Source organism: Theropithecus gelada, chromosome 3, assembly GCF_003255815.1.
Source record: "Theropithecus gelada isolate Dixy chromosome 3, Tgel_1.0, whole genome shotgun sequence".
In the NCBI taxonomy this organism is placed as follows: Eukaryota; Metazoa; Chordata; class Mammalia; order Primates; family Cercopithecidae; genus Theropithecus; species Theropithecus gelada.
In genome coordinates, this window is record NC_037670.1 from 2530360 (window position 1) to 2554235 (window position 23876).

At 40.7% G+C, this 23876-nt stretch overlaps 1 protein-coding gene across 1 annotated transcript in view; it reads left to right on the forward strand.

Moving 5' to 3' along the window:
- LOC112620166 (S-adenosyl-L-methionine-dependent tRNA 4-demethylwyosine synthase) overlaps nt 1-23876 on the forward strand; it is a 254738-nt gene that overhangs the window by 131254 nt on the left and 99608 nt on the right. Inside the window, exon 13 of the mRNA XM_025378411.1 lies at nt 2366-2501. Within this exon, the coding sequence (XP_025234196.1) occupies nt 2366-2501 (136 nt within the window). The remainder of the gene's footprint in view (nt 1-2365; nt 2502-23876) is intronic.

Consider the following 23876-nt stretch of genomic DNA (forward strand, 5'->3'; position numbering starts at 1 on the left):
GCATAGTGAAAAGGTCAGGGCAGTTCTCATTTTGCATCAGGAAGCTTTTGACAAAGTCCTGTCAGTATCAGATGATGATAGCCAGCAGTAGCCATTAAGACAGTCCTTTTTTTTTTTTTTTTTTTTTTTTTTAAATAAAAGTCCAGTTAAGGAAGCATAGCTTGTCTTTTATTAAAGGGGCACTCAGCAAAGGGGTGATAAGACAGAATGCTTTTATTACTGATGCGTTTGTTTTACATTTTCAGTAATTAATGTGCTTTGCTTGGTAGTGACACATTACCTGAACTTTGAAGGATTCCCTTAGTATGTCGGTATTGCAGAGGCATTAAAGCAATGAGAGCCTGCCAGGATCTTAATCACCTCTGTCCTACATTTGGTCAGAGCCTCTCCGCTTTTAACAGAAGCAAATAGAAGTCTAGACACTTGTGATTTTTCTATATGTCACTAAGCCACATCATTGTAAGCATCTGTTTGGCCTATATTCCCTTAAAAATTCTGTCTGCTGAAATCAACAATATCTCCTAAAAAGTAGCTTTAATGTCTGCCTGTGTGGCTGGATAAAAAGAAAAATAGGATTCTTGCTCTTCAAGGTCTTACACTCAAAGATTGATAAGGCTGCTACTGATACGTATATAAAGCACATAAACCATTTTAAAGTGGTGAATTGTATGGCATGTGAATGATATTTTCATTTTTTAAAAATGCATGGACTTTGAAACAAAAAATGTATAAAACTTCTAGGTAAAAATGTGGAATAAATTGTAGAACCCTTATAGAAAAAGAATATTGGGAGAATTTGATCAGAAGATTATTAAGGGGGAATTTCTTTCTTCTAGTTCTAAATTTACTGAAGAGAATGAATTATGAGACCCATTTGAAGAGAGAAGGGGAGAGGCTTTAGAAAAAGTACAGTCTAGGCCGGGCACAATAGCTCACGCCTGTAATCCCAGCACTTTGGGAGGCCAAGGTGGGTGGATCACCTGAGGTCAAGAGTTCAAGACCAGCCTGGCCAACATAGTGAAACCCCGTCTCTACTAAAAATACAAAAAATAGCCAGATGTGGCAGGGTGCGACTGTAATCCCAGCTACTTAGGAGGCTGAGGCAGGAGAATCACTTGAACTCGGGAGACAGAGGTTGCAGTGAGCTGAGATTACACCACTGTACTCTAGCCTGGATGACAGAGTGAGACTCCATCTCACCAAAAAAAAAAGAAAAAGAAAGAAAAGAAAAAGAAAAAGTATAGTCTAGGTTTAATGTATTACTTGAAAGAAATCTGGTAGGGTCGGGTGCAGTGGCTCACACCTCTAATTATAACACTCTGGGAGGCTGAGGTGGGTGTATCGCTTGAGCCCAGGTGTTCCAGACTACCCTGGGTAACCTAGTGGGACCCCTGTCTCTACAAAAACAAATTAAAAAAATTAGCTGGATGTGGTGGCGCATGCGTGTGGTCCCAGCTACTCGAGACACTGAGATAAGAGGGTCACTTGAGCCTGGGAGATTGAGACTGTGGTGAGCTGTGATTGCGCCACTTTGCTCCAGCCTGGATGAGAATGAGACCCTGTCTGGGGATTGGGCCAGGGGAAAAAGACCTACTAGAAGAAGGACCTACTAGAAATCTGGTAGGTAGGAAAGAAATTATGAAATGCAGTGAATTTGAGAGAAGTGTAGAATGAATGGTGTTCATGGAAACTGATTGTAAAGGCAAGGAAAATAAGAATGCATTTTTTTCTTCTCTTATTCTGGGCTGTGCTCCTGTGTAAGTATGAGGTTGCTACTGTCCTGGGTCTGCACTACTTAAAGTTCCCCAAATAGGTCCTTGTTTGCCCACCCAAGGCTTGACATGAAACCCATTCCCACTTACGGAAGCATAGGTGTGACTCTATGTCCTTCGAATAAGGCCTGAGCTCTTGGGATTGCTTCTTGTTCCTTAGCAGACTTCCATCAGTGAATTGACGGAGGGAGGTGGCCCAGCAGCACAGACCCCATGTGGCTGGCAGAGTGTGTGGGTGGGGAAGTCAGATCAGAGAACCCCTCTAATTGTGCTGGGCTGATGCTGTCAGACCTGAAGTTAGATCACATTTTGTTTGTTTTCCATTCAAACAGTATTTGAAGAAGGACCAGTTGTAAGTAATTCAATATTTTCAATGTATTCGGGATGGTTTCCAGTGATTTAAAAAATAACCAGAGGCCATCCCATTTTGTCACATGATTAAAATGATTAGTTCAGTCTTTTGGGGGAAGTAGAAGTCTCTAGACCCAGTGAAGTGTTTAACCCCCACGTCTATTACAGCTTGCAAGTTTTATATCATGGAAAGCCTGATAGAGGAATAATTTTTCTTTCTTTTTTTTTTTTTAATTACTAAGGAACCTCAAGCCAGTTACTCAGCTGTATGTCAGTGTGGATGCCAGTACCAAAGAGAGCCTGAAGAAAATCGACCGCCCACTCTTCAACGATTTCTGGCAGAGATTCCTTGACAGTTTAAAAGCCTTGGCAGCCAAGGTAAGAATTATGACATCTTAAAAATAAATAAACAACCCTCAGGTGTGTACTGAAGTTAAAACGAAAGAAAGAAGGAAAGATGGAAGAAAAGAACAGAGGTACTTTTTCCTCTTTTCTCTTTAAAATAAAAAAATGATGAAATATACCTTTCAACTTTTTAAAGACTTCCTTCTTCAAGGAATTTTGAACATTTACTATTTGATAAATAATTATTGAGTTCCTCTTAAGTTTGTAGCACTATTGCTTTGTATGTGTCATTTGTTTTTCATTCATTTAGGGAGAGAGGTATATATACTCCCGAAGTTAATTAATAACAATTGGTCCTGGAACCAATTCCCCATAGATACCCAACCCAGAGTCTATGGAAGATTGGTTGTAGGACTCCCCATGGGTACCAAAATCCACAGATGCTCAAGTTTATATAAAATGGCATAGGCCGAGCGTGGTGGTTCACGCCTGCAAACCTAGGACTTTGGGAGGGCGAGGCAGGCAGATCACTTGAGGTCAGGAGTTCAAGACCAGCCTGGCCAACATGGTCAGACCCCATCTCTACTAGAAATACCAAAAAATTAGCCAGTTGTGATGGCATTAACCTGTTATCCCAGCTATTTGGGAGGCTGAGGCAGGAGAATTGCCTGAACCTGGGAGGTGGAGGCTGCAGTGAGCCAAGATCATGTCACTGCACTGCAGCCTGGGTGACAGAGTGAGACTCTGTCTCAAAAAAAAAAAAAATTAAATAAATAATAAAAATAAAACGGCATCGTATTTGCACATAACCTACACTCATCCTGTATACTTTAAATCATCTCTAGATTACTTATAATATGTAGTACAATGTAAACGCCATGTAAGTAGTTGTTATACTGCATTTTAAATATTTGTGTGATTTTTAATTGTTTTACTTTTCCCAAATATTTTTCATCCGTGGTTTGGTTGAATGTGTGGAAATGGAACCCACAGATACGGAGGGCCGATGGTACATAGCCACCTTAAAAGAGGCGTCTGCAGGCTGGGTGTGGTAGCTCACACCTGTAATCCCAGCACTTTGGAAGGCCAAGGTGCGCAGATCGCTTGAGGTCAGGAGTTCAAGACCAGTCTGGGCAAGATGGCAAAACCCTGTCTCTACCAAAAGACAAAATACAAAAATTACCTGTGGTCCCAGCTACTCAGGAGACTAAGGTGGGAGAATCGCTTGAGCCTGGGAGGCAGAGGTTGTAGTGAGCCGAGATTGCGCCACTGCACTCCAGCGTGGGCGACAGTGAGACCCCCATCTTTAAAAAAAAAAAAAAAGGTTTCTGCAAATAGTGTATGTTTAAATATGAAGTTAATTTTCCTGAATTTCTAGGACCAAATTTCCTAAGCCATCAGTAGCCTCAGAACGTTCACATTGAATGTCATTTTCTGCAAACATTTGGCCTTTCTTGTGTATTTTCATATGGCATACTTACCTTCCTTTTCTTTTTCACCAAAAATAACCTTCCGGTTCTGCTTTTCCATTAATCCTCCTTCCTTCCTTCCTTCCTCGCTTTCTTTCTGTTACTTTTCTAAGCATTCTTTGTGCACTCTTGACATCTGACTGATAATGATAATCACCCCAGGAGCTTTAAAAAAATGACAGTTTCCTGGTCCTCATGGCATCTGAGAATCTGCTTGTTAGACATCCCAGGTGTTATTTGGTATACAGCCAGATATGGGAGTCACTGTCCCAGAAAACTTGCCTTTCTCTCCTGTGCCCAGTGCTTACTTTGACATTCCTAACCCATCACTGTCTGGCCTTGATGTACATTCTCTGACTCATTTTTCACCGTATTCCCCAGGAGGGCCATGCTTCCCTGCTTACCTTGCCATTTCTGCACATGTGCCCACCACCTTCTCCATTCTGAGTCTTCGATTACTGTCTCCCCAGATTTTGGAAGGAATGTTCTTTCCCTTCTTTGACTTGTAGAAATTCTGTGCACCTCCTAGACGCAGTTTTGTTATTACCTCTACTGCAAAGTCTTTTCTGATTATAATTAGCTGTCCCCTTTTCCCTTCCTAAGTTTTATATCTATTAGAAAACACTGTTTTTCTTCTGTTTTGTCTTAGCTGCTCTTTCCTGAGCTGGATCCCTTACTTACGTCTGAATTCTGCACAATATCTAGCATAGTACACTTTAAGGTATTTGATAAATGCTTCCATTTTTTTTCTTGGAGACTGGGTCACCAAAGCTGGAACACAGTGGCACCATCATAGCTCACTGCAGTCTCCAACTCCTGGGCCCAGATGATCCTCCTGCCTCAGCCTCCCAAGTATCTGGGACCATAGGCACATACTGCCATGCCTAGTTAATTTTTTGATTTTTTTTTTTTTTTTGTAGAGACTCTGAAACTCCTGGCATCAGGCAATCTTCCTGCCTTGTAAGTGTTGGGATTATAGGCATGAGCCACTGCTCCAGGCCTGATAAATGTTTCTTTTTTTTCTTCTTCTTTTTTTTTTTTTTTGAGACGGAGTCTCATTCTGTTGCCCAGCCTGGAGTGCAGTGGCACGATCTCGATTCACTGCAACCTCTGCCTCCCGGGTTCAAGCGATTCTCGTGCCTCAGCCTCCCCAGTAGCTAGGATTACAGCTGCATACCACCATGCCTGGCTAATTTTTGTATTTTTTGCAGAGATGGGGTTTCACCATGTTGGCCAGGCTGGTCTCAAACTCCTGACCTCAAGTGATCCGCCTGCCTCAGCCTCCCAAAGTGCGGGGATTACAGGTGTGAGCCACTGTGCCCAGCTTGTTTCTTAAAAGAATGAATGGGTGGAAACCCAACAGAGATTTGTAAAGTACCATATGTGTTTTACCAGTTGTCCAGCTGATTAAATCTTTGTGGGTTTCTTTTGCTGTTTTATGCTCGAGAAGTTAAATCCATGCCCTTTTTGGTTATTAATACTGATGTTATTTAAGAAATGCAAAAAGGCCTTACTTTGGTTTCTAAGCTGTCTTGGATTTACATAGCATAAAAATTAGAATGGATTTAAATGGAAGTAAACAGCAGGAGCTGGCTAAGTCAGGCCCATCTGAGATTGTTATCTAGACTGTGTTCTTAGAATGTGGAAGATGGCAAGGAAACATTGATACAATAGCTTAATAGTTTACTTCCTTTCTTTGGTCAAAATGTTCCACAAACTGAATTCTTACCTTGAAGTAAGTAGCCTTTGGGTGGTGAATTCACTTGTAATTACTCTGGGTTTGCTTATGATAGTAATGCAGTAACTTAAAGTTAGAAAGTAATTTCAACCCAGGAGCATCTTAAATAGAAGTCATTATTGTCTCTATGTAATTCTTGTTGGAATGTTTCCTTGGGCAATTTAAACTTCCCACACATTAGGGCAATTGCTTTCTGAGCATTTTGTAGCAATTAGAGTTGTTGTTTCTTGTTCTTGCATTGTTTTTGTTGCCTTGTAAGAGAAGATCTGTGGCAGGATGCTGCTCTTAAAAATTTTCCTTTAAATTGACTCAAGCTGTTATTTCCTTCTGAATGGCTGATCTTATAAGACATAGTAGATGCTATTAAGAAAGATTTTGGCACTTAAAACATTTATTTTGTAGTTATATGTATCAGCTAGGATCAAACATATAAAAACTCAAATGCTGGCTCAGCGCGGTGGCTCACACCTGTAATCCCAGCACTTTGGGAGGCTGAGGTGGGCAGATCACTTGAGGTCAGGAGTTCAAGACCAGCCTGGCCAACATGGTGAAAACCCATCTCTACCAAAAATACAAAAAAGCAATTAGCCAGGCATGGTGGCAGGTACCTGTAATCCCAACTACTCGGGAGGCTGAGGCAGGAGAATTGCTTCAACCCAGGAGGTGGAGGTTGTAGTGAGCCAAGATCGCACCACTGTACTCCAGCCTAGGCAACAAGAGCGAGACTCTGTCTCAAAATAAATATATTACAATAAAAAATAAAAACTCAAATGATATCAGATTACTATAAATAAAAGTGTTATATCAGATATTTTAATTAGAATATCCATACTGTTGTCTTCTGTTATTTGATTAGGCTTTTACTATGCCTGAGCAAGGAAAGTCATTTGAAAAGAATTTCTTAAACTTTATAAACAAAAAATTTTGATTTGTCCCAAGATTTTCAGCCCATTTCTGATCTAGTACTACTCAAAGTAGAAGGTAGCATATTTTGTTTTTAACTCTTGGCAAGTATAATGTTTACGTTTCTAGATCTTTATCCTTTGTCAAAATGTTCCTTTTCAGTATGAGGAGAGAAATATATTGGTACTTGAGTATGTGGGCTAAAAACCAATTCCATCAAGATACCAGAGTAAAAAATGTGTTAGCTTCAATTTCCGTCCGCTATAGCTACTTGTCAAACAGTCTTTTTTTTTAAAAAAAAGAGAAATATATCTTATACAAGAAAACACTGCCAGCTTTTAGCAGTAAACTTTTATCAGCAATGTGACCAGATGTGTCTCTCCTGGACTATGATTATGTCAGGGTCAAGCTCCAGTAGTAAGTTGAACTGTTTAATTCTTTTCTCTGTTTAAGTAATAGCATTGACATTCTTGAAACCTCATATTTAAAAAGAAAAATGACCAACATAATTTCTTGCGTTACAGTGACCATTGGCTCTCTCTCTACAGATGATGTTAGGATACTCTGACCTGATATCATGATTTGAATAATGGTTGTTCCGTTCGTATGAAGGGCTTATTGTACATTAATGAGAGAGCCCTCTATCTAATATTTAAATAAACCAGTTTATGTATGTGGCCCACAATTTGCTAATTAAAAAACAAACATTCCATATTTGACCTTATATCGGGTTATAAAAATATTATGTGCTGCTTGTAGAAATTTGGGGGAAGTAAAGAGAAATATAAAGAAGCAAGGAAAGAAATTACCTATAATTCCGGGACCTTAACACAGTAATTAACATTTGAAGTACTTCTACTTAATCCTCCGGGGGAGGGCATGCTTTTTTGCAAATAATTCCATCTTACAGGTTACTTTTGTTTTTGTTTAACATCGTGTCATAAGTATTTTTCCTTGTCATTAACACTTCTCTGTGATTGTCATATTAAAGAGAGTGTAGTCATTCATCCTGCTGAGTTTCCTGCTTGTTGGACCGTAGTAGGGAGCAGCAGGAGTGTGTGATGTCCCGGCATCCTTCTTCCCATCCTAGAGACCTGACAGTCAGATTTTCTGTCCTTAGCACACTGAGGACAAAGTCTCAGCTACTCCCGAGTTGCAGCATGCACATTTTGTCACTTTTGAACATTTTTAAAACTGAATGCTGCCGGAGATGACAAGTTATATTTAATTGGTGGCATTGAGACTTTCACAAAGGGGAAGCATAAGATAATGGTACATTAAATCATGGCATGGCCTTTATCCTAGAGTTTCTTGTAGTCAATGAAATATATCTTCTTCTTTCCTTTCCTTTAGGATGAGCTTGTCTGCCTTCCATGGTTCTGACAAGTTTCCCTTCTTATTGACCTATTTTGTTTATTTCCACCTCTCATCATCGATACCAAAGTCTATTCTTAAGCCTTAACCCATCTGGCTAATCTGGATATCTGTTTGTTATCACCTTTTTGAAGGCTTTAACTTTCATGTAAACCATGGGACCCCTATCCACCGGCATAGATCCCCCAGGGCTGATTCCATTCAACTTGGATTTAATGCCATTTTACCCTGCTCTGCTTAGCTAAAATGTTATTCTGCTTTCAGCCATTTCTGAAATCAGACAAGACTGCTGTGCTTGATTTGTGCAAACGTGTTGTCTAAAGCCAGTGTCTGCAAGCTGGGATAATTCCTTCGTAAACTGGTTCCCCCTAGACCTGACTTTTACCTAATATTGTTTTAGGGAAATGTAAGTGTATTGCATCTTAGGTTCATGTTGAGGCATCAGGTAACGTCTAGTGGATAATAGTTTCTATGGGTTTGGAGACTCAGGAGAACACTGGGGAAGGAATACCGGGTGTAGATCTGAAAGTCATCTCTTTAGCAACAGATTGTAGTTAAAGGCAAGGAAGCAGGTAGGATGACCCAGGAAGTGCCTAAAGAAGGCACAGAGGGAGCCTGCGGGAACAAAAGTGTTGAAGCTTTCAACATGAAGAACACATAGAGAGTGAGTCTGGGAAGAATTTGATAAAGATATTGGTATAATTCCTTGCAACTCAAGGAAACAGTGAGTTTCCAGAAAGATTACGAAATAAAGGTACGACAAAAAGGAAAATAGCTTTACCAGTTGGTCTTTAATTACTATGTCAAAAAGAAAGTATGGTGCAGTGTTTTGTGTCGAAGCCATTGTATAGAGGGATGAATGGGAAGGATGGAAATGGGGAGAGTGAATAATCGATCTGAATGTAGTGAATACTGACCTACTAATAATAAAGAAGTCAAAAGCATTTCCTTTCATCAGCTTAAAGAATTGCATAGCGTATCTACTAAAAACTTTACATTTAGAAAATAAATATTGAAGAAAATGACTCATACTTTACCAGAATTCAAAGGTAAAGTTACTATATTGCATTACATCTTCTATGGTTTTTATGCATGTTCATATATATGTGTCTATATTTCACTTATAAAATTGAAATCATGTTGTACATATTTTTGCAACTATATATATGTTACTAATTATTTTTATAGAGATGGTAGTCTCCTTTTGTTGCCCAGGCTGGTCTTGAACTCCTGGGCTCAAGCAATCCTCCTGCCTCAGCCTCCCTAGTAATTGGGATACAGATGTGCTCCAGCATACCTGGCTAAAAATTTTTTTTTGAGAGATGGGGTCTTGTTTGTTGCCTAGGCTGGTCTTGAATCCCTGGTTTCAAGTGATCCTCCTACCTTGGCCTCCCAAAATACTGATCCTCCTACCTTGGCCTCCCAAAATACTGGGATTACAGGCATGAGCCACTGTGGCTGGCCTTCAGCTATATTTTTATATAGTTTATATATTATGAACAACTATGCCAACTTTTATCATCGTAGATCAATTTTGCCTATTATTGAACTTTTAAATTTATTTTTGTTTTGCCTGTTTTTGAACTTTATATAAATGAAATGATTGTTTATGCCTTTGTGTCTGATTTTTCAACATTATAATATTATAATAACTCAATTATAATAGTATAATAACACTCAACATTGTGTTCTGAGATTCCTCCATGATTTTGCAAGTAATAGTGGTTCTGAATACAAGTCCAGATACAGGTACTGCATATATCTTCTCCCAGTCTGTCTTTACCAGTTTATTTATTTATTTTATTTTATGTTATTTTTTTGAGGTGGAGTTTCACTCTTGTTGCCCAGGCTGGAGTGCAATGGCGTGATCTTTGCTCACTGCATCCTCCGCCTCCTGGGTTCAAGCGATTCTCCTGCCTTAGCTCCCAAGTAACTGGGATTATAGGCGTGCACCACCATGCCCAGCTAATTCTGTATTTTTAGTAGAGATGGAGTTTTACCAGTTTGGTCAGGCTGGTCTGGAACTCCTGACTTCAAGTGATCCACCCGCCTTAGCCTCCCAAAGTGCTGAGATTACAGGTGTGAGACACTGCGCCTGGCCTGTCTTTGCCAGTTTAAACTCTTAATATTGCTTGATAAACAGAGCTCTTCATTTTAACAAAGTCTAGTTTATCACTTTTTAAAAAGTATATGTTTAGTGCTTTTCCTGTCCTATTTGTGAAATCTTTGCCCACCCCAAGGTCATGAAGATAGTTTCTTATGTTTTCCTCTTTCAGAAGTGTTGTTATTACTGTTTTTCAATTTGGTCTGTGAATCATCTGAAATTAGAGGGTATTGCATAAGGTAGAGGATCTGAATTTTTTTTTTAAATGGACTTTATATTTTAGAGCAGTTTTAGACTCAAAACAAAATTGAGCAGAAGGTCCAGAGATTTTCCGTATCCCCCCTATCCCATGCATGCATAGATACCTCCTTATCAATATCACCCACAAGAGTGGCACATTTATTATAACTGATGAATATACACGGATCCATCATTATCAGCCATAGTCTGTATTTTACATTAGGGTTTGTTGTGGTTGTACATTCTGTGGGTGTGGACAAATATATAGTGACATGTATCCACCATTACAGTGTCATATGGGGTAGTTTCACTGCCCTAAGAATCTCCTGTACTCTGTTTATCTCTCCCTCCCCCATCCCTGGCAACCATGGATCTTTTTACTGTCTGCGTAGTTTTGCCTTTTCCAGAATGTTATATAGTTGGAATCATACCATTTGCAGCCTTTTCAGATTTGCTTCTTTCACTTAGCAATATGCATTTAAGGTTCCTTCCATGTGTTTTCACATGGATAGCTCATCTCTTTTTAGAACTAAACAATATTCCATTGTCTGGCTGCACCACAGTTTATTCACCTACTGAAGGACATCTTGGGTGCTTGCAAGTTTTGGCAATTTTGAACACAGCTGCTATAAACATCAGTGTGCCAGTTTGTGTTTGGATGTAAATTTTCAACTCCTTGGAGTAAATACCAAAGCGTGTAGTTGCTGGGTAGTTTCATAAGAGTATTGCTTAGTTTTTTGAGAAACTGCCAAACTGTCTTCCAAAGTGGCTGTACCATTTTGTATTCCCACCAGCAATGGATGAGAGTTTCTGTCATTGTTGTTTTGTTTTGCATTTTCCTGATGACAGGTGATGTGGAACATTTTTTCATACACTTATTTGCCATTCGTATGCCTTTGATGAGATGTCTGTTATGGTCTTTGGCCCGTTTTTAATTGGGTTGTTCATTTTCTTATTGTTGAGATTTAAGAGTTCTTTGTATATTTTGGAGTCCTTTATCAAATATGTCTTTTGCAAATATTTTCTGTCATTCTGTAGCTTGTCTTTTCATGTCTTGGCAGTGTCTTTTGAAGAGCAGAAATGTTGAATACTTACCAATTTTTTCTCTCACAGGTCACGCCTTTAGTTTGCTGTCTAAAAAGTTATTACCAAATCCAAGGTCATCTAGACTTTCTCCTGTGTTATCTTCTAGAACTCTTAAAGTTTTGCCTTTCACATTTAGTTTTGTAATACACTTAGAGTTAATTTTTGTGAGAGGTATAAGGTGTTCGTCTAGATTCTTTTTTTTTTTTTTTTGCATGTGAATTTCCAGTTTCAGCACTGTTTGTTGAAAAAAATTATCTTTTCCCCATCATATTACTTTTTTCTCTTTTGCGAAAGATCAGTTGATTATATTTGGGTGGGTCTTTTTCTGGGCTCTGTTCTGTTCCTTTGGTTTATTTGTCTGTTCTCGCAACAATATCACATACATTTCAGGGAAGTTGATATCAACATCTACTATATTTGTTAATCTTTTCTATTTGTTAGTCTTGTTGTCTGTTTCTGTTTTTGTATTCCACACTTTTTCTTTCGTGGTTTTTAGTATGTTAAATATGATTCCATTTTCTCTCCTTTCTTAGCATATTAATCATACTTCACTTGTTACTTTTTTAGTGTTTTCCCTAGCGTTTGTAATATAGGTCTACCAGTAATTGAAGTCCATTTTCAAAGAACACTATGTTGCTTCCTGAGTAGGGCAAGTACCTTATAATAACAAAGTAATCTTTTTTTTCTTCTTCTTCTTTGAGACCAAGTCTTACTCTGTCACCCAGGCTGGAGTTCAGTGGCCCGATCTCAGCTCACTGCAACCTCCGCCTCCTGGGTTCAAGCAATTCGCCTATGCCAGCCTCCCAAGTAGCAGGGATTACAGGCGCCTGCCATTACACCTGGCTAATTTTTTTATTTTTAGTAGAGACAGGGTTTCACCATGTTGGCCAGGCTGATCTTGAACTCGTGAACTCAAGTGATCCGCCTGCCTTGGCCTCCCAACGTGCTGGGATTATAGGCCTGACCTACTGTGCCCGGCCTCCTTATAATAACAAAATAATCCTGATTCTTCCCTCCTGTCCTTACGTCATTGCCATCATTCATTTTACTTATACATAAGCATGCATAATCAATATATTGTTGCTATTTTATTATTTTGGCCAAATTGCTATCTGTTAGTTGAATTAAGAATAAGAAAAATAAACGTTTTTATTTTACTCCTTCTCTGATGTTCTTCCTTTCTCTTCTTAGATCTGAGTTTCTGACCTATATCATTTTCCTTTTCTCTGAAGAACTTTTTTCAACATTTCTTTCGGCTGGGCACGGTGGCTCACGCCTGTAATCCCAGCACTTTGGGAGGCCGAAGTGTGCGGATCACGAGGTCAGGAGATCGAGACCATACCAGCTAACATGATGAAACCCTGTCTCTACTAAAAATACAAAAAGTTAGCCGGGCATGGTGGCAGGTGCCTGGAGCCCCAGCTACTCGGGAGGCTGAGGCAGCAGAATGGCGTGAACCCGGGAGGGGACCTTGCAGTGAGCTGAGATCGCACCAGTGCACTCCAGCCTGGGAGACAGTGAGACTGCGTCTCAAAAACAAAAACAAAAACAAAAACCCATTTCTTTCAAGGAAGATCTACTGGCAACAAATTCCCCCAGTTCCTAGTTGTCTGAAAAAGTATTTCTCCTTCCGTTCCGAAGGACAGTTTCATAGTGTGCACGTACTAGGTGGTGATTTTTTCTTTCAGTACTTTAAATATTTCACCCTGCCATCTCCTTGCTTGCATGGTTTCTGGATAGAAGTTGAAATCATTCTTTCCTTTTCTATATGTAAGGCTTTTTTCCCTCTGTCTTCTTTCTGGAATTTGTTAAATATTTGATTTTCTATGGTTTGAAACTTACATGCTTATCTGTAGTTTTTCTGGCGTTTATCCTACTTCGTGTTCTGGGAGCCTCCTGACTGTGGTTTGGGGCCTGACATGAACATGGGGAAATCTTGAGTCATTATTCTTTCAAATATTACTTTTGTTCTTTTCTCTTTTTCTTTTCCTTCTGGTATTCCTGTTACACATACATTACACCCTTTGTAGTTATCCCACAGCCCCTGGATATTCCATTCTGGTTTATTTCAGTCTTTTTTCATTTTGCTTTTCGGTTTTAGAGGTTTCTGTTGAGAATCCTTAAACTCAGAGATTCCTTCCTCAGCCATGTCCAGTCTCAAGGCCATTCTTCATTTCCAAAATCAGAGTGTTTTAGAGCTCCAGCATTTTAGTTTGGTTCTTTCTTAGGATTTCCATCTCTGTTTACATTGTCCATCTGTTCTTGTGTGCTGTGTACTTTATCCACTGGAGCTCTTTGCATCTGGTCTGGTTATCCTAGCATCCCTGCCCTGTCAGAGCCTGGTTTGGATGCTTGTGCTGTCTCTTTAAGCTTTGCTTTTTGCCTTTTAGTATGCCTTGTAACTTTTCTTATTAGCTGAACATGATATCCTAGGTAAAAGGAACTGCTCTCACTAGACCTTTAATAACGTAATGGTATGGTATATGGGGAGGGGAAGCATTCTATAGTCTTATGATTAGGTCTCAGTGTTTTTTTTTTTGTTTTTGTTTTTGTTTTTTTTTGAGACGGAGTCTTGCTCTGTCACTCAGGCTGGAGTGCGGTGGCACGATCTCGGCTCACTGCAACTTCTGCCTCCCAGGTTCAAGCAATTCTCCTGCCTCAGCCTCCCAAGTAGCTGGGATTTCAGGCACCCGCCACCATGCTCCACTAATTTTTGTATTTTTAGTAGAGACGGGGTTTCACCATGTTGGCCAGGCTAGTCTTGAACTCCTAACCTCAAATGATCCACTGCCTTGGCCTCCCAAAGTGCTGGGATTACAGGTGTGAGCCACCATGCCCAGCCTAGGCCTCAGTCTTTTAGTGAGGCTATACCCCTGGACTGTGAACTTCACAAATATTTCTCAGTTTTTTTTTTCCCCCCGAGACAGGACAGGTTGGCTAGAGTGTACTGCAGTTGGCTATTTCCCTTTTCTTACATGGAAGGCCGGTGCTGGCTGGAGTTGGGTATTTCTCTTCCACTTGGTTAGTTAGGCTGTGACAAAAACCAGGCAAGTTAGGTTCTGGTTAAATCGTTTCTCCTGAGAGCCGACTTTGTTATCAACAGAATGCTCTGGCACATGTCAAATGGTTCCTGTTTCCCTCCCCTTACTGGAAGCACAAGGGATTTCCCCCTGTATATTCACTGTGAGAATCTGGCAGAGCTCCAGTAGATAAAACTCACAAAGCATAGGGCCCCTAATGACTGGGTCTGTCTGGGACTTTTGTGTCAGGCTTGTCCACACTGAGCCTCCAGCACTTTGTCAATTACAGTTCAGTTTCCCTGTTGGTCCTGGTCTCTGTGGAGGTTTCTGCTCCTGTAAGTTGTGATTCTCTGTGCCTGCCTGTTTTTCCCTCCAATTATGGGGACAGCAGGTTTGCCATGTGACCTCACTTCTCTGATGGATCTAAGAACAGTTGTTGATTTTTCAATTTGTTCAGCTTTTTACTTGTTAAGACACAGTGATGACTTCCAAGCAACTTTCTTGCTGCATTGGAAACTGGAAGGCTCGTGGGGGTTAATTTTAAGTTTTAACATCTGATAGTATAAGTCTCATAGCTTTTTTCTTTAAGACCTAGTAATTTTTGTCTTTGTGAATTCTGCTTTTAGTGTCATGCTTAGACCCTTAGGATGTAAAAATATTTATGTTTATTTTCTGGTTCTGTCCTAGCCCAGTTGTTTAAATCTCAACTCTTTAATCCAGTTGGGATATAACTTAGCATTCATTTTTATGTAGTTCCCAAGTACCATTTATTGAATGAACCATCTTTAAAGTACAGATTTGATAAGCTATCATTACTATGTATTGAAACTTGATATATGTGCTGTTCCATTCCCAGAAGATGCTCTGTGTGTTTCTACTTTTTTTTTTTTTCTTAACAGAGTGTCATATTTCTCTGTAGAAGTAATTATAGGCCGTGCGTGGTGACTCATGCCTCTAATCCCAGCACTTTGGGAGGCTGAGGCAGGTGGATCACCTGAGGTCAGGGGTTCGAGACCAGCCTGGCCAACACAGTGAAACCCCATCTCTACTACAAATACAAAAATCAGCCGGGTGTGGTGGCAGGTGCCTGTAATCTCAGCTACTAAGGAGGCTGAGGCAGGAGAATCACCTGAACCCGGGAGGTGCAGGTTGCAGTGAGCCAAGATTACGGCACCGCACTTCAGCCTAGGAGACAGAGAGAGACTCCATCTCCAAAAACAAACAACCGGGCGCGGTGGCTCACATCTGTAATCCCAGCACTTTGGGAGACCAAGGCGGGCGGATCACAAGGTCAGGAGATCGAGACCATCCTGGCTAACACAGTGAAACCCCGTCTCTACTAAAAATACAAAAAATTAGCCAGGCTCGGTGGCGGGTGCCTGTAGTCCCAGCTACTCGGGAGGCTGAGGCAGGAGAATGGCGGGAACCCGGGAGGCGGAGCTTGCAGTGAGCAGAGATCGTGCTGCTGCACTCTAGCCTGGGTGACAGAGTGAGACTCTGTCTCAAAAAAAAAAAAAAAAAGAAGTAAATATAACTCTCCAACACTGTTCTTACTGTCTGGATAATATTTTTTTTTTTTTGTATGGATTTTTAACAAATAGCCTGACAAGTATTATCTTTGGCAGCCTTTCCTAACTCTTTCCCTCCCCTCCCACAGTCAGCATTTGGCACTTCTGGGTGAAGGGTACTTGTGCTTTCTTTTACCACCCAGGACAGCAGGGATTGGTGTGACTGCTTATGTAATTGTCCTTCCTGTGAACTGAAAGGTCCCCTAGGGAAGGCACAATGTGTGTTACGCCTTTTTGTTCTCTGTAGTATTCAAAGCCCTTAACACAGTGATTGACACGTGATTGCCACATAAGTATTTGGTCAATGAGCAAATTGCATTTATCCGCTCTCCTCTTGGTGTATATTCTGTTATTTACCAACAACCTGCTTGGTTTAGTAATTGAAAGCTTGGGTCTCTGAAACAAGGCTACCAAGGTTTGGATACTGGCTCTGCCACCTATTTTGTGTGTCATTTTGGGTAAGAGACTCACTTTTCTCACCTGTGAAATGGGGTAAATAACAGTGCCTACCTTATAGGGTCTAGACAAAAACACCTAGAAACATTATAGGAAGTAATTTTGTTTGAATTTTAAAAAATGATGTCCTCTATTATCATTTTTGTATATATGATTAAATATTTTATACATATGAAAAGCTACAGTGAATAAGATAGTAAGTACCGCTATAACTATAGTCTAGCTTAAGAAATAAATATTACAAATTCATTTGTGGGTTTTGTGGACCTCATTTCTATCATACTTCTTTTCCTTCCTTTTCTTCCAGAGGGAATCAATATCCTGTAATTGGTGTTTATCATTCCATATTGTCTTCAGTATTTCATATTTGGTGTTTATCATTCCATATTGTATTCGTGAGGGTTCTCTAGAGGGACAGAACTAATAGGATAGATGTATATATGAAGGGGAGTTTATTAGGAGAATTGACTCGCACTGTCACAAGGTGAAGTCCCACTATAGGCCGTCTGCAAGCTGAGGTGCCAGGAAGCCAGTCCAAGTCCCAAAACCTCAGAAGCAGGGAAGCTGACAATGCAGCCTTCAGTCTGTGGCCAAAAGGCCTGAGGACCCCTGGCAAACCACTGGTATAAGTCCAGGAGTCCAAAAGCTGAAGAACTCGGAATTTGATGTTCGAGGGCAGGAAGCATCCAGCACGGGAGAAAGATGAAGGCCAGAAGGCTCAGCCAGTCTGGTTTTTCCACGTTCTTCTGCCTGCTTTTATTCCGGCCGTGCTGGCAGCTAATTAGGGGGTGCCCACCCAGATTGAGGGTGGGTCTGCCTTTCCCAGTTCACTGACTCAAATGTTAATCTCCTTTGGCAACACCCTCACAGACACACCCAGGAACAATACTTTGCATCCTTTATTACAATCAAGTTGACATTCAGTGTTAACCATCACACAGTGTCTTGCTCTGTTGCCCAGGCTGGAGTGCCGTGGTATGATCATGGCTCACCAGAGCCTTGAACTCCTGGACTCGAGCAGTCCTCCCACCTCAGCCTCCCAAGTAGCTAGAGACAGTAGGTGTGCATCATTGCGCCCGGCTAATTTTTGCATTTTGTAAAGATGTGGTCTCACTGTGTTGCTCAGGTTGGTCTTGAACTCCTGGCGTCAAGTGATCCTCTTGCTTTGGCCTCCCAAAGTCCTGGGATTACAGATGTGAGCCACTGCTCCTGGCCTGTCATCCCATATTTATACCTCACTCTTATGTATAACTCCATAAGTAATAGAGCATAGTGTTTTCCATATTTTTAAACTTTATATGATAACGTAACCCTATATGTATCCTTATGCAATTTGATTTAATTTTTGACCATTTTTTTAAAATAAAAAATTACCTTTTTACCATTTTAAGGTATACAGTTCAGTGGTATCATGTGCATTCATATTATGTGCAACTATTACCACCATCCATCTCCAGAACTGTTTCATCTCCCCATTCTTCCCCCCAAACTATGAAACTTCCTATTCATTAAATACTAGCCTCCCTAATTTCTTCCTCCCTGCAACCTGTTTTTCTTTTGTTTGAAATTATGCTTGTGAGGTATTCATATTGTTATATTTAGCCTTTGAGACTTTGTAACTGCTATGTAGCATTCTATCCTGCAAATATTCCCTGATGTAGGAGAAATTCATCCTCCTACAGATGGGCATTTGGATTGTTTCACAGTTTCTAACTCTGCAATGAACATTGTTGAAAGTGTCTCTTTGTGCACATGTGCAATAATTTCTTTTGGAACTAACCTGTGGTTGGAAGTTGCTGGATCATAGAATATATACATCTTAAACTTGAACTTGATTAGATTTTTGTCGCCGAACCTTGTCCTACATGATTATACTTAGGAGACTACTGCATTAAATTTCTATTTTCTATCCTCACGAATACTTGGTCTTGTTAGTTGTCGATTTTATTTTATTTATTTTTTGAGACAGGGTCTTGCTCTGTTGGCAGACTGGAGTGCTGTGGTGCCATCATGGCTCATTGCAGTCTCAACCTCCTGGGCTCAAGCGATCTTCCCACCTCAGTTCCCCCAAGAAGCTGGGACTACAGGCGTGCACCACCATGCCTGGCTAATTTTTTTTATTCTTTAACTTACACAGATGGAGTCTCACTATGTTGCCCAGCTGGTCTTAAACTCCTGGCCTCAAGTGATCCTCCCACCTTGGCTTTCAAAAGTGCTGGGATTGGCCGGGCGCGGTGGCTCACACCTGTAATCCCAGCACTTTGGGAGGACGAGGCAGTTGGATCATGAAGTCAATAGATCGAGACCATCCTGACCAACATGGTGAAACCCTGTCTCTACTAAAAATCCAAAAATTAGCTGGGCGTGGTGGTGCGTGCCTGTTGTCCCAGCTACTTGGTGGCTAAGCGAAAAAAAAAAAAAAAAGAAAAAAGTGCTGGAATTACAGGTGTGAGCCACTGTGCCTGGCCATTGTCAGGGTTTTAGGTTTTGTCAGTCTGATTTGAGGTTTTATTTTATATTCCTCCCTGGAGTGGGTGAGCATTTTGTTGTGTTTTGGCCATGTCTTTAATAGCCTTTCCATACCTTGCCCATTTCTCCATTGGCTGTTTGCCTTTGTCTAAACTCTTAGAATTCCTTCTTTCTGCCTGTAATGGCTTCTCTATGTTGATATGGTTTGTTTTCTCATTTCCTTCAGGACTCCTCTCGAATATTGTCTTATCAGAGAGTTGCCCCTGCTCATCGTATGGAAAATAATATCCCTCCTCAGCAGCACTGCCCATCCCTCTTCCCTGCTTGTTTTTTTCCATAGCAGCATCAGCACCAGACTTGCATGGTTGTTGGGTTTTTTTTCTTTCAGCTGTGAAAGCAGAACATTTTCTCATTCCCTGCAGTATCCCCAGTGCCCTGGATAGTGCTTTGCCTGTAGTATGCTTTTAATAAAAATGGAATTAATGTAATAATTCATGCACCCTAGTATTCAGGTTCCCAGAAATGATTATCTTCACCTTGGGCTAGGTGGAATAAACAAGTACTAAAAGATAAGTAAAAGGGGCTGGGCACAGTGGCTCACACCTGTAATCCCAGCACTTTTGAAGGCCGAGGTGGGTGGATCACTTGAGGTCAGGAGTTTGAGACTAGCCTGGCCAACATGGTGAAACCCTGTCTCTACTAAAAATACAAAAATTAGCCAGGCATGGTAGCAGGCACCTGTAATCCCAGCTACTCAGGAGGCTGAGGCAGGAGAATCACTTACCCGGGAGACAGAGGTTGCAGTGAGCCAAGATCACACTACTCTATTGCACTCCAGCCTGGGTTACAAAGTGAGACTCCGTCTCAAAAAAGAAAAAGAAAAAAAAAAAAGATAAATAAAAGGATACCATGTATCCAAACAACTCTGTGAACCTTACTTAGCAAGGTGCATGTCTTCACCTTGTCAGAGAACCCAGGGAAAAGCAGAAAAGGTTTCTGCTAGACCAGGAAGAGGAAGCTGTCAAAGATACAGGTAGCCATTCTTCATTCTGCCAAGCACTCCCAACCTCCCTCAACTGTATAAAAACTCAGAATCCTGGAAATCAGGAGACAATGTTCCATGCCCATTTTTTTTTTTTTTAAAATAATTGAGGTATAATTTACATATCATAAAGTTCAGGATGTGTGGTGGCTCAAGCCTGTAATCCCAGCACTTTGGGAGGCCAAGGTGGGAGGACTGCTCCAACCTAGGAGTTTGAGACCAGCATGAGCAACATAGCAAAACCCTTTCTCTACCAAAACATAAAAAATAAAAAATCAACCAGGTGTGCTAATGCATTCTTGTAGTCCTAGCTACTTAGGAGGCGGAGGTGGGAGGATCCGTTGAGCTCAAGAGGCCGAGGCTGCAGTGAGCTATGACTGTGTCACTGCCCTCCAGCCTAGACGACAGAGTGACCCCCTGTTTCAAATGAATAAATGAATGAATGAATGAATACATGCATATGTACATACAGAGAGAGAGAAAGTTCACCCTTCTAAAGTATGATTTTTAGTATATTCACAAGCTTGTGAAATCACTACCTAATTCCAGAACATTTTCATCACCCCAACCAAGTTTCTTTTTAAATATGTTGAAACAGTTTTTTTTTTTTTTTTTTTTTTTTTTTTTTGAGACAGTGTCTCACTCTGTCACCCAGGCTGGAGTACAGTGGCATGATCTCAGCTAAATGCAACCTCCGCCTGCTGGGTTCAAATGATCCTCCCACCTCAACTTCCCAAGTATCTGAGATTACAGGCACATGCCACCACACTGGCTATTTTTTTGTATTTTAGTAGAGAAGGGGTTTCCCCATGTTGGCCAGGCTGGTCTTGAACTCCTGGCCTCAAGCAGCCCACCGCCTCGGCCTCCCAAAGTGCTGAGATTATAGGCGTGAGCCACCACATCCAGCCAAAAGTTTTTTTATTTTTTTTTATTTTTTTTTAAGCCTTTATGGTTTATGCTGAAGCATCCAACTAACTGGGTTTCTCTGTAAATAAAGGATGTGCCCACTCCCAGGGCTGCTGCTCTTCCAGTACTTGGCCAGCAAATCCACCCTGCCTAGTTACGGCAGCCCTACCAGTTCCTGATGTCTGCCCCGGGAAGCCAGTCACTGTGCCACTCAGGGTTTGCTGTTGAGACTCGATTGTGTTTCATTATTGAACTAAATATAGTGTACAGCAGACATTTGGTCCTGCAGAGAACATTCTTATCATAAGTTCTTTTATTTAATAATCATAGCTCTAATAGCTAACATCTGTTAAATGTTACTTACCATCTTACTAAATTCTGGTACTGCTAGTCCTGAGTATGTATCACTTTGTCTTCATACCTTTTATATGAGGTGTAGATACGGTTCACCTTACTTTACAGATGAGGAAATTGAAGGTCACAGAGCTGTTTGGCTTCATGGTATACTTTTATTATCTTTTAGCACTTGTTTATTTTACATAGCCCAAGGTGGAGGTGATCATGTCTGGGAACCTGAATACCAGCCACTAAAATCAAACTGGTATTTGAACCTCTGTTTAGCCTCAAAGTGCTTCAGTTTGTTAACCATAACTGTTTCCAGAACATAGAAGTTAGTCCTGCTACCTAAAGTTATCATTTTTCCTTCTCTTATTTATTCTTTGAACCAGAACAACACAGTACCTTTCCATGTTATGTAGTGTGATGTTAAGATTTTCATGGGTTAGTATATGAAACTATTACAATTATGTAATTCTGTAATGATCTATTGCCAAGATATTGTTAGTACTAGAGGAAGATTTCATCTGATCTGAATAATCTCTTCTATTATAAATTGGCTTTTTTTCACAGGAGAAGAAAATTGTTTTGTATTTAATCATCGTAATTAATAATGTGACATTTAAAGTGCTAGCTGATGAACTATGATGACTGTGGAGTAGTATTTGTAATTTGATGAAGCATAGATCCACATACCATATGTTTAGAGAATGTGTGCGTGTGTGTGTGTGTGTGTGTGAGTATATATACTGACATCACTGTATTAGTGAGGGCAACATAAAAATCCTAAAACCATTGACTGTCAAAACTAATAATGTGTAGTTGTCCTTTTCCAGTTGACTTAGTGATTGGAAAAAATAACAAGTTTTCCTATTTTCTTTTTTTGAGACAGAATTTCGCTCTGTCGCCCAGGCTGGAGTGCAGTGGCACAATCTCACTGCAACCTCCACTTCCTGGGTTCAAGCAATTCTCCTGCCTCGGCCTCTTGAGTAGCTGGGATTATAAGCATGAGCCACCACATCTGGCTAATTTTTGTATTTTTAGTAGAGACGGGGTTTCACCATGTTGGCCAGGCTGGTCTCAAAACTCCTATCCTCAGGTGATCCACCCACCCTGGCCTCCCAAAGTGCTGGGATTACAGATGTGAGCCACCATGCCTGGCCTTTGTTTTGTTATTTTCCTACAGGATTTTTGGTTAGGAATCGGTTGTTTCAAGCAAACTCCTTCCTCCAGCACTTTCTAGAAAGAAAGATGCTAGAACTAAAAGTTATTCTAAGCAGGTCCTTGTAATTCCCACTTACTTGCAAGTCATCCCTTATTTTTTGGTGCTCTTTTTATTCTAAGGCTAGAAATCCCTTTCTAAAGACAAATATAGAAAATTTTAAGCCAGGCATGGTGGCTCACACTTGTAATCCCAGCACTTTGGGAGGTTGAGGAACTCTTGAGCCCAGGAGTTTGAGACTAGCCTGGGCAACATGGCAAGACCCCATCTCTTTAAAAAAAAAAAGAGAGGGAGAGAGAGAAAAGGAAAATTTGAAACTGTGCTTTTAAAAGATTACATTTGACAGCCTACCTAACAGGAAACAATTCCATTGGGTGGAATGCTTTTAAGCACAGGAATCAACCTTAGTTGGAGTGGAATGATTTAACACTATGTGGCCAGTTTAAACAAGGCCTCTGGGAGGCGTGGTTGGGTGACTTGGTCTGCGTGGCTGAGCATTACAGCTTCGCTATGTGGAAAGATTGGTGTGTATGAAGGTGTGGATTAAGACCTAATTAAAAAAAAATCTTTGAGGTGGAATCTATAGGAGGAATCTATGAAGACACCCTGCATCAGACATCCTGTCTGAAGGGCCTGGTTTCCTCATCTGTGTGGTGCTCAGTGAGTGTTTCTCTAAGGAGGCATCACAGGCACTGCCGAAAACAACCTCGTCTTAGCAGCAGAGAGAGGCCCACACTCTCACACCAAGCACCTCTTCCTCTTGATCCCAGGGTACTGAAAAAGACTTTTGGACTAAGAAACCTGGGAGGTTGCTGCTGATCTGGACTAGGCCTTGTGCTCTTGTTAATGCTTGAAGTGACTCTCTGAGAATGGGCTGGCCAGCTACCTCCTTGTGGCTAAGGGCTTACTTTGCCGACAGTCCACACTTCACAGAGAGGAGCGAGGGGTTCCATCCCCTATGAAGCCTAGGCAGTGTCCTAGCAAGCCATCTGTATGATGCCCAACAGAGAATGGGGGGTATTGAACCGGTAGCCCTCCCGGTTTCTCTGCTTCGAATGTTTATTCTCAAGACCAGAAATTACCTTATTTTTTAAAAAAATAAATAACTCCATGCAGTAAGAAGGTTCTAAAAGAGTTTTGTTTTTAAATTTAAGTTTTGTGGGCACATAGTAGGTGTATATATTTATAAGGTACCTGAGCTGCTTTGATACAGGCATATAATATGTAATCATTACATCGTCATAGAAAATGTGGTATCTATCCCCTCAAGCATTTATCCTTTGTGTTACAAACAATCCAATTATACTCCTTTAGTGACTTTTAAATGTACAATTAAATTGTGTTTGACTATATAGTCAACCTGTTGTGCTATCAAATACTAGGTATTATTTATTTTTTCTATTTTTTTGTGCCCATTAACCATCCCACCTTCTTCCCAACACCCCTACTACCCTTCCCAGCCTCTGGTAACCATC